Consider the following 16,507-nt stretch of genomic DNA (forward strand, 5'->3'; position numbering starts at 1 on the left):
TGCTGACCCGGGCCTTGGGTAGGTTTCATGCAACAAGGGGTACGGGTGGTATTGATGTGGGGTAGTCACCACAGAGAGGCCTGTTTCATCCGGGGAATATAGTGGTAGGGGTAGTCAAAATGTGGGTAGGGGTGGTGATGAGGAGGGTTGAGTCCTTCATCATTTTAGGAGGCGAGATGAATTTGAACTAGATCTCCCGACTGCCCCCTCCTATCCTCTCCTCCCTACGTCTCCTCCTCCTCCTCCTGCCCCGTCCTCTATTCCTCTGGTCTTCACCTTCCTTCCCATCTCATTCTCAATCGGACACATCGTCCTCCGCTTTGTCTCATCGCGATTCAATCGGATTCCCCTCGTCTTCATCTTGATATCGGCTCTCAGTGTTCTCTTAAGTGATGCTCCGCTGGCTCTGACCAACAGTGTCAACATGCATTGTCATGCCGCAATCTCGCTGAACAGACGACGATGAGATCACTGGCTCCATTGTTGCTTCTTCTGTTCTCAGGCATTGCCGTTTGCTAGTCACTCTGCCCTGCTCCACTTCCAGGTGATGGTGTCCCCGATGAAAACCAGAGAGATGGTAAGTGACTTCGACATGCTCACAAGCACTCAAGCGTGTAGTTGACAACGCGACAGGTGCAAGTGTTCATCAACACTGACGATGATGCTGTTATCAACGCACTACCCGGAGTTTCTTCCGCGCTTGCAAATAGGATATTGAAGGCCAGGCCCTTCAACAGCTTTGAGGTCGCTTGTTGTGTGAGTCGTTGGAGCTGACGATGTGATGGTCAGGAGCTCTTGTCCGTGAAGGAGATGTCTCTCGAACTTCTTCGCAAGTGGATTCAAAACGGGTTTGAAATCCAGCTGCAGTTGAGTCACTCCAAATCTGTTCCTCGACGTCCTCCTCTTCCAAGACTTGAGTAAGGTGTGAACTTGTTGCTGCCATGGGCTTAGACCGTTTGCAGGCAAGAAAAGAGCAACTCGAGGGGGAAAGAGGTTACCCTGTGAACTTGTTCTACGTGTCCGTGTTGAAGGTGAAATAGGCATCCTTGTCTGCGAATGAACCTCCCGAGCCTTCGCAAAAAGTGTCACAAGTGGAGGTGAGACGTCTTGATCAATTCCTGCAAGTTCACAAATGCAAAAAGGAGATGGGAAAAGATGACCTGATGCTCATGCTCTACAATCAGCTCGATGCCAGACTGCGGTGGCTCGAACACAACAGGATTCGACGAGACATGTTCCGTTACATGGATCAGTGGAACAGCATACTACATCAAAGAAAAAGGTAGGTTGGGTAGAAGGTACCAACTACTTCTTGACTGCTGACCTCATGGGATTAGACTAGAATATTGCGAATTCAACCTGCTCTTGCGGACTTTTAAGAGACTCACGAGAAGAAAACTTCATCTCTGGTTCTTCCACACTCGCAAGAAAGTGAGGCTGCAAAAGATTGGTAAGAGAGAGCCAACCTGTGTTCCGCTTCCTCTATGATTTGACTTCACCAAAGGAGATCGCAAAAGGCTGTCGATGGCCCTCCGAGCTAGAATGAAAGCGTTTCATACATGGGCTCGATCAAGTTATTACGTGATGCTGCTAGGAAATGCCTATGCAAGTTTGATGGGGAGGTTTTTGACACGAAAGATGCGCTTTCACTTTGCGCAATGGAGAAGTTATGTTGATCGGAAGAGTCAAATTTCTGTTACAGCTTGCAGAATGCAATCTCATTGGATGTTTAGATTCCTTCGCAGCTGCTTCTTGAGATTTCACGCATATTTCGTGCAGCGAAAGTGATATATCTACTGAATTTTGAATGATTTTGATTGACGAGTCAAATTGACTGCACAGATACGTTCAAAAACGATTATTACAAGCAATCAAACGGTAATTGTAATTCTGCTACTCATTTCTGTATATTAAACAATTTGAAATTCAGGAACAACTCGAGATGTTGCTTATTGATCTTCTCGAGCTGGTCGAGCAGGTGACATTGTGAAGTTTTGTGAAGTTTTCTTTGCATCTTATGATACATTTCGTGATAGCCATCTACGTCAAATGTCACTTCGAAGCTCTAGAGCTACTTTTGCGCAACTCATAACTCTGCGGCGGAAGAAGACTAGTTTCCGTTGTTGGCGTGAGTTTCATGTTTTGTGAAGAAAATGTCTTGAGGAAAAGAGCAGGCGACTTGATTGCAGGAGGCCCGCGTCGATCTGTGCATTTCGCAAACCTAGACAAGGAGGAGTCGAATCGCCTGCTGGGAATGAAAGATCAGGGTGAGAGCTCCAGCGCTGGCTTGAGCTGGCTGACTGCCACGGCAGTGCGACTCAACTCCCTCGTGTGGAGCTGGAGACGCTTGAACAAGATGCTAAAAATATGGAAAGTAGCAGCTGTCGTCAAGCGAAAGATGTAAGCTGCTCCTTTTATCTTTTATGGCAACTGAAAGACAACAGCTCAAGGAAAGGAGAGACAGTGACAGCGAGAAAGCAGCTCAGTTTGCAGAGAAAATGCTTGTCGATATGGTTTGAGTCTACGCAGAGAAACAGACGGGCGCGAATGACAGGAGTGAAAGTGTTGGTCCTGTGAGTAGAGCGATGGCAGTGTGAGTACTGATGGCTGAGTTAACCTCAGGTCACTCCAGCGGAAGACAAGAGCTTGCTGGTGGCGATGGCTCACTTTTCTCTTTGATCGGCTCAGATTGAAGAGACTGGCGAACTCAATTACGAGAAGGTCGTCGCTTGTGCTCCTGACGAGCATGTGAGGTCGTGCACGAGACATGGCTGTCAAGTCACCGGTAGGTGCAGGGTCAAGAGCTGGGCTCGAGCTGTGCAATCCAAGTTAAGGAGCATCGTTTACAAGGAGTCAAGGATCCTAGAGGTTCAAAGACGCAGCCAGAAGATTTCTCTTTCCGCTGGGCTGCTTCTCTTCCGGTGCTCCCCCGTACTCCCAGCACCTGACTGACAGGTCTTGCAGTATCTTCGTCGGTTGGCGCAGTCTTGCTTTCAACACCGAGCGATTGAAGAATCTAGGAGTGAAGTGCTTGCTGAGATCACTGTTTGCGACGATCACTCGAGCCTTCAACATGTGAAGATCATCAAACTTGGTTTGGTTCGACCTTGACGTCTTTCCAAGTTGGAAAGAAAGCAGCTTTTTCACGCAGCAAGAACGAGGACCTCGTATCCACATCTTCTTCCGGTATGGTCGTGCAATAGTCATGCACTGGTGCAGATGAAGGGCTGATAACAGCATGACAGATGTTGGTTGTTGACCATCATCGGGAAGCATCAAAAGCGTCTGCAGATGATCAGACTCGTACGTATAAACGGCTGTGCCGCAAGCTGTTAACATGTTGAGTCAGAGGACACGTGGGATTATGACGTCGTTGAAGACAATGATTGAGCAGTGGAGATTGCAGTCTGACGCTGAGTGATGCAGACTACGTCTTGTTGTACATGCTCTTGACGAATGTCTGCAGGTCAAAGAACTCCAAGGTCTCAGTCAAGATTGCAGTGCGCTGGACCCTCATGACCTGCAAGAGATTCTTCAGGTCGGCTCCTCGACCTTCCCTTGTGCTTCTTTCCTCTCGAGGCTCAGTGAGAGCTGTAGGGTCTGGCACCAGCTCTCCCAACAGAGGAGAAAGCAGCGGCTCCTGATGAAGCCCTTGGCGAGGACGGCACGTGCTCGTCTGTTTCGTCGGTCGTTCACTCACTGGGCGGGCCGAGCGTAAGGAGATGGAGGAGACTCGGAGATGGTGTCTGACTTGTCTCAGTTATGCTCGGCGACGACGATGGCACGCAGGCTCTGTCATCCTAGCAAGACACGAATTGATGATGTTGTCGGACGCGTTCAGGTTGAGACCTCATGAGTGTTGGGTCTTGTGACCATCTCTCAGTGATTGGTGGGAGGCCTGTCCGAGGCTGCAGACGATCGCACAAGAGTCTGACAGCGACAGGGACAGCATTGAAGACTCTTTTTCTCTACAGGAAACTTTGCTCACTAGACAACAGCGAGCAAGTTTGCATCTCAAGTCAATGGAGAGAATGTGGAAAACTGTGCGCAGCAATTTGGCTTGCACGCTGTTAAGTATCATGCAGATGCGCATTCACTTCTTCCAATGGTGCGGACTGATTCAAACTCCTCGCGATTCTGCCAAGGAAAGTCCGTTGCTTCCCTCTAAAGCTGTCATCGTGAGCAACAGGTGAGGGTCCTCTGTTTCACCACCTGCGACTGTGTGACAGCACATGACAGCCCGAGAACGACCTGGTTGGACAAGAACGAGAGCTCGGAGGAGGATTCTGACACGAGAGAGATCCTTCCAACCAGCAAGAGGCGGATAGATTTCAGTAGACGGTATGCTCGAAATGTGATTTGAACAAGATGATAAAGGGCATGAAGAGTTAAGACTTGAACGTGACGGAGGTGCATCTGCTACTGTACCATAAAATTGCTCTAATGGCAACCACCATGTTAGACCCACTCTCTGTCCTCCACTCCTTTGGGAACTGAGAACTGTCGAAACTTCGGATCGACACTCCCATACGACGATTTTTGATTCGCAAAATCGCCCAATTTCTCCTGCTCCTCCTCCATGAACTCTCGCGTAACCGGCAGACCTGTCGTAGGGTGAGGTCAGAAAGGAAGAGGCAGGTAGTATTCCATCTACCTATGATCTTTCTGCCAACGTCCATGATCCCCTACAAACAAGTCAGGCAGGTAAAGTATAGCTCCCAACTGCGTTGGCACCAAGCAAACCCCCGTCGCCATGCAGAGAAAGATCACGATCACTACGAAGACAATCTGTCCAGTTGACGACTATTGATTAGAAAATATCAAAATACGAAAAGAGCACCTGAGGGATTATCCGGTAGGTTGAGTACCCTTTGTGAAACACAGCTTCCTGAAAATTTTTCCTTGCACGGGCCCAACACTCGTATTCTTTTCCAGGCTGGAGGCAAATATCAATGAGGTCCTGAAACCAACATTTGATCTAGTGTGACCTTATACATCCGTAAATAATTGTTCTTATCTTCAACTGTAAAATATTGCCACCCTGATGGCTCATCCCGCGATATTCCTTGACGATAAATGTCTTGGGACCGTAGCACGCTTGCATTCTTAGCATTCCAGTCCAATGCTCCTTGAATCGATCCTACCCTTACCTCAACCTTGAGGAGGCAGATCAGTATGGAAGAGAGAGTCGAGAGAGTCATTACTGGGACAACCACCCGCTCCTTGATCCCATCGATGGTCTCGTATTTCTCCCAATGACCGTTCCCAGTGACCGTGCAGTGAGCGTAAACATAATTGTGTCTCACCTGCATGAGCTGATGACTGAATGCAAAAGAAAATGCGAACCAATCTCACCTCGAGACTGGGGAGAAGATGCCAGAAGATTGTATAGACCACACTGGTAGTCATGCAAAAGGCTGCCAGGTAGAAGAAGAAGCGCTCGTCCGACCGCATGATTTCGGGAGCTCAGCGATCTTTCACAGAATCTTCAAGAAGGTATTCATTGCGTGTCAGCTGCAAGATAAATCAGGAGACCATGCCTCTCGTCCTTCTCGCACTCCTACTTTCCCGCCGATGCTCCCTTGGCCATGACGACCCTTGGAAGATTCGTTTTTAGTCAACTTGTGGGTATGAGGGTAATGAGTTCCAGGGTTCCGAGTTCAGGGCCGCAGTCAGCAGCACCGTCACCGGGGTGACCCGGTGCCGGCGCGCCGCCGGGTCCAACTTCACGCGGCCGGCCCGGCGCACGGCGGCCGGGCGGCCCTCCGACAGTGTAGCCTAAGGAACGGCAGTGAGCCGGCAGCCGGCAGCCGCTGAGCCGCTCACGCTCACTGTCAGCCTCCGCCTGAGGCCGCCCGGCGGTTCAACGGTTGCGGGCGGGCCGCAGCGACCATGAGGGCCTTTCGAATTCCGTACCATCCGGCTGGACCGAGCAGTGCCGCTGCGGCCCCGGCGGGCCTGCCGGGCGACCAGCCTGAGAGACTGAACGGTCAACGGTGGCCCGAGTCCCAGCACACATGATGATTCTTTATTGCACTTCACAGTGCTGACTCACCGGCGGCCACCCCGCCCCCCGCAATTTGATTAGATTTTTCGCTAGATTTCTTTCCCCCACTAGTAGCTCGCAATGGTTTGAAGACGTCAGGAGTCAGCCAGGTACAACTGCGCGGGACTGAGTCAGCGGGTCAACTTCAAAGTCTAATCCATTCGATCATGTCAAGTCTCCCTCACCTTCCCATGGCTTGTGGGGTCTCGCCCAACAGCTTGGCTAACCAGGGCATGTAGTCAGAGAGATCTCTGTCATTCTTGTCATTTCGATACGCATGTTTCATCAGAATCCTTACTGATCAAGTTGATAAGGTGGATTCAAAATCAAAATGCCGCAACCATTTAGCCGCTGATATCTCCGTTCATTGAAGTTCGAGCGAAGCCTTCAATCGAGTTGACACACCTGTCGGTCGATGGTTGGGTCTCGGACTAGTAGCTTGCACAAGAGCATCTTGTTTATCCCAAGTTGCTTCAACTGCTCGACCCATCAAAAACACGCGAGGGACCATTGACGAAGGCGATGCACACCTCACGCTCCCAAGTAGCTTGAAAATCAGGATTTTTGATCGGGAACCTATTGCATGAAAAGAGACAATTCACGACAGCAATACGTAAGCTGGAAACATTACCACACGAAGAATGTGCCGGTCGACCAACGACTGGAGAAACAATTAATGATTTCGAGAGAAGCATCAAACTGACATGTTTGCTTGCTTGATTTTCTTCAACACTGCCTTGAACTCGTTTTCTTTTTCATAAGGAGGATCGCACAATACCTACACTTTCTCAATTCCAATCGCGTTCCTCTTGAGAAATCACCAATCCTCTCTTCTCCAATGGTGGAATGAAAGATGTCCAAATTTGATAGCCTGCATGAAGTTGAGCTTTCTAAATTCATGCAATCAGCCATCACCATCCCCTTCCAAGAATCGTACACTTCAAGTTTTGACAGGTCATTCGTAAGATGGGTTTTTGAACACATGGATAGGACCATACTTTTTGTTGCAGTTCAAGTCGACAAAGTTAGAATGAAGTGCTGCGATCTCTTGAGGATGAAGCTCAGAGAGAACAAGGCGATCGTCCTGTAACAACTTATCCAGAGTACTTGATGTCTATTCCAATACCTCTCTCATCAGATTGTGTATCAAGATAGGACTGCCGGGATAGATCTGGATTTGCTCCTCGTTTAACGAGCTGAAGGATTTGACTGTATAAAAATAATCTCTGCATATCTGAAAATAGGGAGTAAAATGTGAGATGCTCCGACATATAATTGTCAACACAAAATGACGTGCATTACAACAAATAGCAGAGGTACAAACCTCAGGGAGTTCGCTTGAGCCAAACTTCTTATAGTATTCTTCCACACGATGAATCCCCTGCCATATTCTTTCAGGCACAATTTCTCTGAATATCTGCGCCTACCTGCTTAAATTCCGGACTCCGAGTTGCCTCAGGTGTCCGCAAGTCAAACAATCCAGTTGACCTTGCAAGGGGCGTAAGGCACTTTGGTGCTCATCCTTCTTGGACTCACGCATGAGTATCAATCAGCAACATGGGGTTCGGCTTCTTCTGCCTGTCGCATTGTATGGCTCAGTCTCATTGAATCGAATGAAAGAGTTCAAGTCGGCGTGAAGACTCACATATGCTTGATGGTTGTCATCAGAATACTGTGCTTCATCACGTCGCCAAAGTTTCCGGCGTGAAACGCGTGCCTGGAGAGAAGGAAGGTGACTGAAAGAAGGGGAAGGAGAGGAGCGAGTCAGCTATCACCGATAGTTGAGGGATCTTCGAGCCGCCGGCGTCTGCCCGTTGCTTCCCCCTAGCCTCGGCATAACCCTGCGCATGAACCGCATGTGCATTGGACTCATGGCTCTGCGGTGCCGCGGATGTCGGAGAACCAGAGAACATGGGAAATGAGGGGGATGAGTCTGCTCTGGAATCTTCCCTTGTAGCAGCAGGCAGGCATGGAGGAGGAGATGGATGCACTGCTAGTGAACGTCGCTCAGCGATCTGGAGGCATAGAGCCCATGCTGTAAGGCTCATCCTCTCTAGACGTTTCGATCCGGTTGACATGCTCGCCTCGCTTGCTTGACAGTCACTCCATCTTCTCGTTCCTCAAGAGGCGGACAGACTTTTACCACATACAAAAACCTGGTGACAAGATAGGTGATCCGTCTGCTTGGCTTGCTCTCAAAATCTTTGATCGGGCCCTCTTCTTTAGGATTCCCTGCAGGTGTTGCAAAGCGGATGGTTTTACAGGCTTTCAAGCACTTTGAAGATGATACGGAACTCTGTTCACCTAACAAGGAGGTAGACAGCGATGTTTTCATCGCAACATGACTGTTTTCTGTCAGGAACTTGAATCTCGTGGGGAAAGAATTCAAAACAATCCAACGTCAGGATCTTTGGTATTATCAGACCGTTTGCTCTTAGAACACCGCGGTGAATCACATCTACCAGAGCGCTGCAAGGTCAGAAGCGAAAACTACTCCAAAGCCAACAACAGCGACCACACCTAAAACATCGGATATGCCAAAAGTAGAAGAGACCAACGATACAAAATCCAGCTTTGTTTGCTACAATGGTGGAGAATGCGAGCGATACAAGTACAGAAAAGTGAGTTCGGAATTGCTTGGTAATGATTCATGCAGGTGGTCGCAAACCTTAGATGAGATTGTTCTCTATGTAGACTGCTCGAAATCCGGTGGGAAAGTGAGTTGTTGAGTCTTTGACTTGATGTCAAGAGAATTTTCTTAACCCAACTATTTGGCAGTTGAAGGCGAAGGAGCTAGATTGCAAGTTTGGGAAGAAAAACGTTTCTATTTCTCTTCGTCAAGGGAATTCATTGCCAATACTGGATGGGGTTGGAATTGATCATTCCACGTGAGAAACACGATGTTTGACATTTTGAATATCAGGAGCTCTTTGAAGAAGTAAAACACGAAGACGTGGTTTGGCATCTAGAAGAATCAAGTCTCTTTTATTCAAGAACGCCATGTCAACTAACAGTATACACAAGGATTTTTGACAATTAATCTGGAAAAGAAGAAGAAGACGTCTACGTGCTTGCTTGTCATTTGATACTTCCTGATATTGCATTAGTTGGTGGAAATGTGCATTGGTAGGAGACCGAGAAATTGACACTCAACGTGTGGATTCGACTTGTAAGCAAAATGCATAGCAGTTTCCGAAGACCGTTCTGATTTCAACTCCAGGTAAAATCGACGACTATGACGAACCGACGCAAGCTGCCATTCAGAAACTTATGTTCGACCAGTGAGTGTCACCCAACTTCGTTTTGGTGTCCGCGCGTTGATTCGTAACGATTGCAGACAACAGAAAATGCAGGGGCTTCCTACAAGGTCTGTAGTGTTCCTTCCTCATTACCGCTAATATGATAATGCAGCGACGAGCTCAAACAGCAAGAAATCCTAAAGAAGGCATGGAATGCCGAAGGTAGAGAATCTCCCATTCAACAAACATTGAGATGTTGTAGGCTCGCCATTTAAAGGAACGCCTTTCGATCCCTCTCTGGTAAACTTTTCGGGAAGTACAGGATTAGGAGTGGGCATGGGTGACGAACGTGATCCGTCTAGCTAAGCTGAAGCAATAAACATAGGTGATTCATTCGATGTTTAGTGGGATAAAAGATCTCTATAAGAGTGCATGCACTAACAGCTCGCAACACCCATGCTTAGAAGAAGCCAGCCTGAACAGGGCGGGGACCGCCGAGGGCGACGTCAGTTCCGAGGAGGCCAGAGTCGCCGTTAGCAAAGATCTCAGTGCTGTTGGCCTTGGAGACAGCCTTGGCGGAGTTTCCGTCCAATCCCCAGATGTGGACCTGGTGGAGCTGGGTGGTAGACTGGAAGGAGCTGTACATGCTGTAATCAAAATGTCAGAATTCTTGTCGATAACGACAAATTTCGTTTGCAACGAGAAGGCTCACTTGCTCTACAGAACAATGTGCACTATAGAACAAACTGGACACTGATTGAAAACATCCCTTGTACAGGAACAGCCTTCAACATTCAATGTGCAGTATCAGTGCAACACGCAAAACCATTCGAACACACAGCCGCGGAAAAGCATTCATTTTTAAGTCCATGACGACCGAGAGGGAACAATAACACATAATACAACCAAAAGAAAAGCAGAAGCCATTGGCATCATAGGACTGCAGCAGTACAAAACAGCAACAGACAGTTTACACACATGACGTTCTGAAAACCGCGAAACAAGGAACAGCCATGCAAGCATCACAATCATTGGCTTCATTTCTGACCCACACAAGCATTCAAGCTCATTCCCCCCTTCTCTTCCCCCCGCCCTCTCATCTTTCTGCATGGTGGGAGATGACCTTTCGGCAGGTGGCTCTTGGGTGAAGCCACGGGTGTCTTATAGGGAATTGGAACGGGTGCAGGTGATGATAATCATGGGGGTAGGGGTGATTTGGTGAGGGGTATGTGGGAGGTTGTTCAGGTACAAAAGTTGTTGTATTGAGGGGTAGGGTGATGATCTTTGCACACACTGGGAGTAGGGTACTAGTTCCGGAGATGCTGGAAGAGACAACCCCTAGGGGTAGGTACTCAATGGTGAAACGTAGGGGTGGGTGTGGACTTGTGTGAGGGGGGTCCATGTCCCTATGTTGACCAACGGAAAATAACGGTTTGGTGGCTGAATGCCGGAACGGGAGCAAGACAGTAGCGGAGGAGGGAGGAGGAACAGAAGGAGAAAGGGAGGTAGACATTTACACGAAGAAAGGATTGAAGAGCATTGTACAGAGGTTAGGGATGTATTCTTGTTCGTATGTTACCACCGATGGGTGGAAAGTTTGATTGGGAGGGTTGAACTAGCTTCATTGAATCTGGTTCGAGAGGCAAGTAGATTGTAAAATCAAGCAGGATCAAGTAACGCACAAAGCTCAAACCGATGATACAGGAGAAAGCCTTCCACATGATGTCTCAGTGTGAGGCGATAGGCTTATCAAAGCAATCAATTGTAACGCTGATCAAAGCAAGCAACCTCAGCTTGGTGCATAAGAAGGATAACATAGAAGATGTTTTGTCTTGTTGAACGTAGCTTGGCATACTAGCATATAGAACATGATTTAAATATATTGAAGGTTTCAAGGAATCACGCCCAATGCATTCACATCGAAGTTAGAAAAAGTATGCCGGGGGGGGGAACTCCATACTCTCAGGGTGCATGTATACAGTTTCCACAATGGAAAGCGTGCTCAAACCATGATTCTCCTGCTCGCTTGGCGAGCTTTGTTTGATTTGTCTGTTTGTTCTAGACAATAAGGTTCGTCACATTCGGATGATGTACCCCAGAAGCCTTGACAAATCTTGCATTTACCAAATTTTGGATTTTTGTTTGATTATTTGACATTCTCCTCACAGCCTTGTAGAACCTCCCTGAATTTGATATGGTTGTGTCATCAAGTAAGCGGAAACCCCGTGAAAATCTTACAGACGATGAGGTAGTGAGATGTATTCTTGAAATCAATTCGACTGACTATTCTCTTGTGTCTGCCCTTGCCCGCCTTGAAACAACTTCAGCTGAAGCAGCTCTGTGTGATCGCCGTGAGACAGCATAGAGACGAATGCCGTTTATGGAACTCCTTAAGGGTAGGCTTAGTGAATCACTTGGGGCATGATATCTGTCAACAGCTTGAAATTTGGGTCGCAACATTTTATGCGACAAAGGAAAGTATTCCTAGAGATAGTGATGTGGAAGCCTTTGCTGATCAAATGATCGAACGAAGGAAAAAGGGCTTGACATGATTGCTTAATTTTTTTTGTTTCAAAACATATTGTTTCAAAACAACCAAAATATTTAACAAATTAAAACATTGAGACGTTTCTAAGATAAAACAAGAATATGTTCATCCTGATCAGGAATTGACTTGTGCTATAGAGGTGAATCACGAGTCCTCCTCCCTCTCTCCTTCTACTCTACTCCTCTTGCTGCCTCCACTGCTGCTTTCCGCCCATTCATACCAACCTCTAGTCCAGGGCAGCAGGGGTGGGGGTGAGAGAACAGAGCCGAGGGGTGGGGTAGAGACTAAGGAAAAGAGGGGTAGTACAAAGATCCGCAATTTTGAGATGGGGTAGTATAATTAGTGTATTGGATGGATTAGGTAAGGGTGGGTTCACAATAACACTCTGGATCAGGGGGTGGGGTCATACCGCGCACGCAGCGGCGCGGCGGGCATGGCAGAGGAAGAAGGAAGATCAGGGCAGGCGAGGAGGATGGGAAGGAAAGCAGAGATTGAGAAGAGTGACGATGAAAGAGGATGAAATGAGAGACAACTCGATTCTTTTCAGAGGAGTGTGACGTGAGGAAGGGCAAGAAGTAGATTTGAGACAAAGATATGAACCAGGAATGTTCTGTAATGGGGTTGGATATCTCAGAGGCACCTCGAAGAAGGAGATGCTGCAGAATATGTAGTTAGTTGTAGAAATTCTCTCAGAGTACCGGGTGAGAATCCTTGAACACGGACAGAAAGGGATTTGAAGGGATCATTGTAAGAGTCGTGGATCCGTTCCGTCGCAGAAACCTCGTTGGGGTGAAGTTGTATTGGATTATTTATGTATCGGAAGAAGTGCGTACCATGCACCTGTCACTTGCTCATAGTTCTGAGCCGTAGTCTCCTGGCTAGCTACTTGAGTTGATCTAAGACTGGACTGAGGTTGTCTAACTCGGTCTCCTTTCGTAAAGAGCTTGCGGTTCTATGAGTAGGCCATTGCACGATGTTGTTCTTGTCTCACAAAATTCGTAATGTCTTCGCCTTTTGACCGAACCTTGTGGTACAGCTTTAATAACTAAGCTAGAAAAGCATGAGCATCGGAGTTCCAGTCAAGCTTCTGGTGCGAGAACTACCAGCTATGTGACTGCACTGACTTTGTCCAAGCATGAGGCTGAAAGCCACATCATAACTGTAGAGTTGAAGTCCGGGGAGGTAAATTTCTGAGGTTTCATGCCCGTGGACTGAGAATGCTCCTAGTTGTATCGTGGAACTTTGCAAGAGGCGGAGGACAACATGAACTGCAAGTACGTCAGAGCCTTTCTGGTCTTGCTGGTTTTGCCTCTTCTGACTCATAGAAAGCATGACCAATGTGACAATGACCGGGAGAGATGGAAGGTGACGCATTAGAATTTGCGAGAAAATCATACTAACATCATTTCAGTATCTCAACTCTTGAGCAAGTTTTCATCAGAGGCGGTTTGATTCGGTAAAGTTTATCACATTATTGACGCCTTTACCACATGTGAAAGTGTTTCGTCTTTAGATTTGTAATTTTGCCGGATATTCTTAAGAATGCGCCAATGTTCAAACGCATAGGTAAGGTCCAGGTTCTCATGTGGCGACTTGTAACGTTTCTGCAAAGATCCAAAGCAAGGCATTCTACGAGGCAAAGGCGTTGGTATCGGACGATCGACGGCAGCGAGAGCTCGGTGAACTTGTGCCTACTCTTCCTCTACACGTGTTGTAATTTCTTGCGTTTGCAGTCGTGGCGGTGGCCCCCCTGGCGGTCCTCCTCGTGGTGGAGGAGGAGCAGTCAATGTCCGCCATTGAGCATGCTTGCTGCTCTTACATCAGAGCTTCCGTCCCATCTCGCCAGAGGGAAGTCGAAGAATTCGCTCTATGCTGAAGTCAATGTATCAAACAGGAGTTTCGATCTCAATCAATTGCAGGATAGTTTCCTTGATTAGTGATAGACGTGGCGAGGATCAGGAATGGGATTCGAGAACGAGATCAAGAGTTGTTGCTTTGAAGAATCAATGTTTAATAGATTTACAAACGTTATCACAGTCGTTCCTTTCCTCGGCTTCATTCGATCGCTGAAATTGAGATGCTAGTGATGTGTTCTTCTGCGCAGGTCATTTGCAAACATTTACAGAGAGCTGTGATAGGAGTCATCAATCCTCTCTCGCTGCCACACTTTCATCATGATTCCGCCTTGAACGACATGTTTAGCTGTTGGATCCTTGAGGAAGAAACTTGTACCTGATATCCGCCCGATGTCCGTCAGATCGTCAATCGGCTTGTCGACAATCGTGGACGACCCCTTCACTTTGGTTTCTCCCTCCAGCCACCTACTCATCATGTTCATGTCGCTTCATCACAAGCTCTCACTGCTGTTACCAGTCCGTGAGGCCAAGAAAGAAGTTGGCGCGTTGGGCCTGCAGTTAAGATCAGATTCCTGTAGATGGGCCTGAGCTCACGACACGGAGTCACCTTGCTCAACTGATCGTCGGAGACCTGTATCTGTTTCCACATCTCAGGGCTCCAAGCTGCCATCTGACCAACAAGATTGAGGCGACATCGACAGCAGGAGAGGGAGGACAGACGTTGTTGTTGGATTGAATGAGAAACTTGTAGACGTCGTCGGCGTCGAGCACTGTCGCTTGCTTGGTCATCCACTTGCTCTATGCCCAAGTTCAGTTCAAGTGATGAAATTGGTGGTTGACAAGGGACGGGGTGGTCTACCTGAATGATGGACATGACGAGGTTGTCTAACTGTACATACGGCGACATGGACGGCGTCACTTTCCTGGTAAGTTTGGAATCGTCAGCAGCCGCCAGCCTTTGGAGGCGGATGAGGGAAGACAAAACAAGGGAAAGTGAAGGGAGGGATCGATGGAGAGGGCCAGGGAGGACGGAGGTGGGAGGGAGTGGGAAAAGGATGTCAGCTCACATCTTGAACATGCTTTTGAAATCGGTACGCAAACGGTCGACTGCAGCCTGTTCAACAGCAATCACTCTGACAGCATTCCAGGATTTCATTACCAGAACATCGCCGTAGGAGGGATGCTTTGAGTGGAACTCAGCGGCCGCTTGGGAGTAGATGTTATCTCCCGCCGGTGTGTCTGGAAGGTCAAGAAACCTCTGCTATAATGATCAGCGGTGCCACCATGTTCCTCCCGCACCTTCTCGTAAGGGGGTAGATTCTCATGCGGCAGGAGCCCGTCTCTGTAGAGGCTTCGCTTCCCCAGGCTCGGACGGTACCAGTAAGTCCTCCTGCGAGGAGCGGTGATTGAATTGCCCTCATGACACGCCGGAATCTCACTTGAGTGTTTCGTCATGGAATGTCTCTGGTCTATTCTTCGTCAGGTACCAGTCCAGCGTGCCGAAGAACGTGGCTGATCCAAGCTAGTCAAAAGCAAAGACATGATTCGATTGAAGCGGAGTACAAGTGTTGTCGTCCTCTTGGAACAAGCTTGTTGTTCCCAGCATATAGCTGAAGCAGCAGAAGTCAGAGCGTTCTTCCCCTCTTGCTGTTTCGCATTACGGTGCATAAAAGTTGCTGATCCCCGCCCACTTGTCTGCCTATGCCGTTAACTCCTCCTACAGTTTGGCATAGGCACCAACCTGAAGTCTCTTTGTCCATCTTTTCTCCTGTATAGCTAGAAGTTGAACCATTCAGATCGATGTTGTCACAAGCAACCACTGCTCTTGCCTTCCGTTCTTGTAGTACTTGAAAGTTTCATGTCCAGGAAACCAAAGCTCACTGCAAAGAAAATCGTCGGCGATGCAAAAACATGTCCTGCAACACAAGTCTACCTCAAAGGTTTCCAAGCACTTGTATCGTTAGGATTATTCCATGGACCATCATTTCCATCTTTCTTAAGATCTTCGAGTAGATCTACCACCAACCGCATGATCATGCACTTCAGATTGATGTGAGCAATCTTACCTTTCGGCGGTCCCGGCATGAACCCCCGCAAACCATGTTTGAGCCTATCAACACCATACAACTCGTGGTCTTCCTCATAGTTGTCCTCGAACTCCTTCTTGGATGCTTCATATCGTTCGCGCACGCGAGCAAAATGCTGATAGTTGCACTGCGGCGAGTTTCAGTGATGAGGAGTTTTGAGTGCGAGCGAGGGCATGCCAAGGACTCATACCAATATTTTGGAGTCTTCGAATATTGAGACTGGAAAATGAGAGGCGTTGAGGTCACGAGGCTCATCTTCGAGGTCTCTCTGAAACGGTTCATCGTCCAGGTCTCGCATCTTGAGCTTTTGGTACTCGCGCAGGGACTTCCTATAGCTCTTCATATTGCTATGGCTCAAGATATTCTCTGCATTGTCGGCATAGTGAACCTCTCTTGTCTTCCTGTGTCTCCTGCCCTCGTTGGTTTTTTCTGGCTCGGGCTTTGGGACCATGAAGTCTGCAAGCCCCCCGCCTCGAAGCCGCAGTTGTGCTCCGGATATTTTACAGCTCCTCCCCCCGCACGCTCTCCCCATTCCTTGACTCATCGTCTTCACTTCCACCAAATGCTCTTCATGTCCCATCCGATCGCCTCCCATGCATGTCGCTATCGCCATCGCTGCCACCAGACGCAGCCATCCTCCAACCATTCCGTCCGCCCGATTCATAACCCCACCCCCCGTCGAACCATCGAAGGAGGGGTAGTCAAATCGCAGGGTAGGTTGCGCCAGACAG

The 16,507-nt window shown here is 48.3% G+C and overlaps 6 protein-coding genes across 6 annotated transcripts; 3 read left to right on the plus strand and 3 right to left on the minus strand.

Moving 5' to 3' along the window:
- Positions 1 to 574: 574 nt before the first annotated feature.
- Positions 575 to 4,363, plus strand: GUITHDRAFT_101014 (hypothetical protein; the record flags this gene model as incomplete). The annotated part of the gene is made up of 21 exons (XM_005840232.1): positions 575 to 577; positions 634 to 744; positions 790 to 917; positions 963 to 993; positions 1,041 to 1,097; positions 1,143 to 1,282; positions 1,338 to 1,450; positions 2,175 to 2,267; positions 2,313 to 2,400; positions 2,456 to 2,513; positions 2,689 to 2,753; positions 2,796 to 2,921; positions 2,965 to 3,075; positions 3,124 to 3,186; positions 3,246 to 3,303; positions 3,350 to 3,417; positions 3,467 to 3,538; positions 3,598 to 3,714; positions 3,761 to 3,841; positions 3,884 to 4,189; positions 4,240 to 4,363. The coding sequence occupies 21 exons, from the start codon at positions 575 to 577 to the stop codon at positions 4,361 to 4,363; spliced, it is 2,013 nt and encodes a 670-aa protein (XP_005840289.1).
- A 1,778-nt stretch (positions 4,364 to 6,141) lies between these two features.
- Positions 6,142 to 7,910, minus strand: GUITHDRAFT_101015 (hypothetical protein; the record flags this gene model as incomplete). The annotated part of the gene is made up of 11 exons (XM_005840233.1): positions 6,142 to 6,172; positions 6,232 to 6,297; positions 6,345 to 6,397; positions 6,452 to 6,523; positions 6,577 to 6,622; positions 7,045 to 7,130; positions 7,371 to 7,427; positions 7,474 to 7,534; positions 7,583 to 7,624; positions 7,692 to 7,763; positions 7,822 to 7,910. 11 exons carry the CDS (start codon positions 7,908 to 7,910, stop codon positions 6,142 to 6,144), a joined length of 675 nt encoding a protein of 224 aa, XP_005840290.1.
- Positions 7,911 to 8,004: 94 nt separating this feature from the next.
- On the plus strand, positions 8,005 to 9,651 carry GUITHDRAFT_161007 (hypothetical protein; the record flags this gene model as incomplete). The annotated part of the gene is made up of 14 exons (XM_005840234.1): positions 8,005 to 8,083; positions 8,147 to 8,217; positions 8,273 to 8,361; positions 8,406 to 8,459; positions 8,512 to 8,657; positions 8,703 to 8,763; positions 8,825 to 8,914; positions 8,970 to 9,024; positions 9,071 to 9,107; positions 9,154 to 9,215; positions 9,267 to 9,327; positions 9,384 to 9,413; positions 9,458 to 9,507; positions 9,608 to 9,651. Exons 1-14 carry the CDS (start codon positions 8,016 to 8,018, stop codon positions 9,649 to 9,651), a joined length of 918 nt encoding a protein of 305 aa, XP_005840291.1. The 5' UTR covers positions 8,005 to 8,015.
- A 94-nt stretch (positions 9,652 to 9,745) lies between these two features.
- On the minus strand, positions 9,746 to 10,326 carry GUITHDRAFT_101017 (hypothetical protein; the record flags this gene model as incomplete). Its single annotated transcript, XM_005840235.1, has 2 exons — positions 9,746 to 9,932; positions 10,280 to 10,326. 2 exons carry the CDS (start codon positions 10,324 to 10,326, stop codon positions 9,746 to 9,748), a joined length of 234 nt encoding a protein of 77 aa, XP_005840292.1.
- A 2,046-nt stretch (positions 10,327 to 12,372) lies between these two features.
- On the plus strand, positions 12,373 to 13,863 carry GUITHDRAFT_84386 (hypothetical protein). Its single transcript, XM_005840236.1, has 8 exons — positions 12,373 to 12,923; positions 12,968 to 13,015; positions 13,061 to 13,107; positions 13,163 to 13,198; positions 13,245 to 13,289; positions 13,347 to 13,399; positions 13,446 to 13,512; positions 13,567 to 13,863. The coding sequence occupies exons 1-8, from the start codon at positions 12,894 to 12,896 to the stop codon at positions 13,631 to 13,633; spliced, it is 393 nt and encodes a 130-aa protein (XP_005840293.1). The 5' UTR covers positions 12,373 to 12,893; the 3' UTR covers positions 13,634 to 13,863.
- An 89-nt stretch (positions 13,864 to 13,952) lies between these two features.
- GUITHDRAFT_101019 (hypothetical protein) lies at positions 13,953 to 16,389 on the minus strand (the record flags this gene model as incomplete). Its single annotated transcript, XM_005840237.1, has 17 exons — positions 13,953 to 14,017; positions 14,066 to 14,154; positions 14,204 to 14,241; positions 14,297 to 14,359; positions 14,410 to 14,487; positions 14,549 to 14,612; positions 14,757 to 14,803; positions 14,849 to 14,947; positions 14,989 to 15,079; positions 15,129 to 15,201; positions 15,253 to 15,299; positions 15,351 to 15,384; positions 15,431 to 15,465; positions 15,507 to 15,569; positions 15,623 to 15,704; positions 15,756 to 15,903; positions 15,967 to 16,389. 17 exons carry the CDS (start codon positions 16,387 to 16,389, stop codon positions 13,953 to 13,955), a joined length of 1,539 nt encoding a protein of 512 aa, XP_005840294.1.
- Between the last annotated feature and the right edge of the window lie 118 nt (positions 16,390 to 16,507).

The sequence above is a fragment of the Guillardia theta genome (assembly GCF_000315625.1).
Source record: "Guillardia theta CCMP2712 unplaced genomic scaffold GUITHscaffold_6, whole genome shotgun sequence".
Taxonomy (NCBI): Eukaryota; class Cryptophyceae; order Pyrenomonadales; family Geminigeraceae; genus Guillardia; species Guillardia theta.

Bases quoted from the DNA above. Each gene is read 5' to 3' on its own strand.
- GUITHDRAFT_84386 (XM_005840236.1), top strand. From the start codon at position 12,894: ATGAGCATCGGAGTTCCAGTCAAGCTTCTG. The intron at 12,924-12,967 runs GTGCGAGAACTA...ACTTTGTCCAAG, and splicing joins GAGTTCCAGTCAAGCTTCTG to CATGAGGCTGAAAGCCACAT. The intron at 13,400-13,445 runs GTAAGGTCCAGG...GTTTCTGCAAAG, and splicing joins GCCAATGTTCAAACGCATAG to ATCCAAAGCAAGGCATTCTA.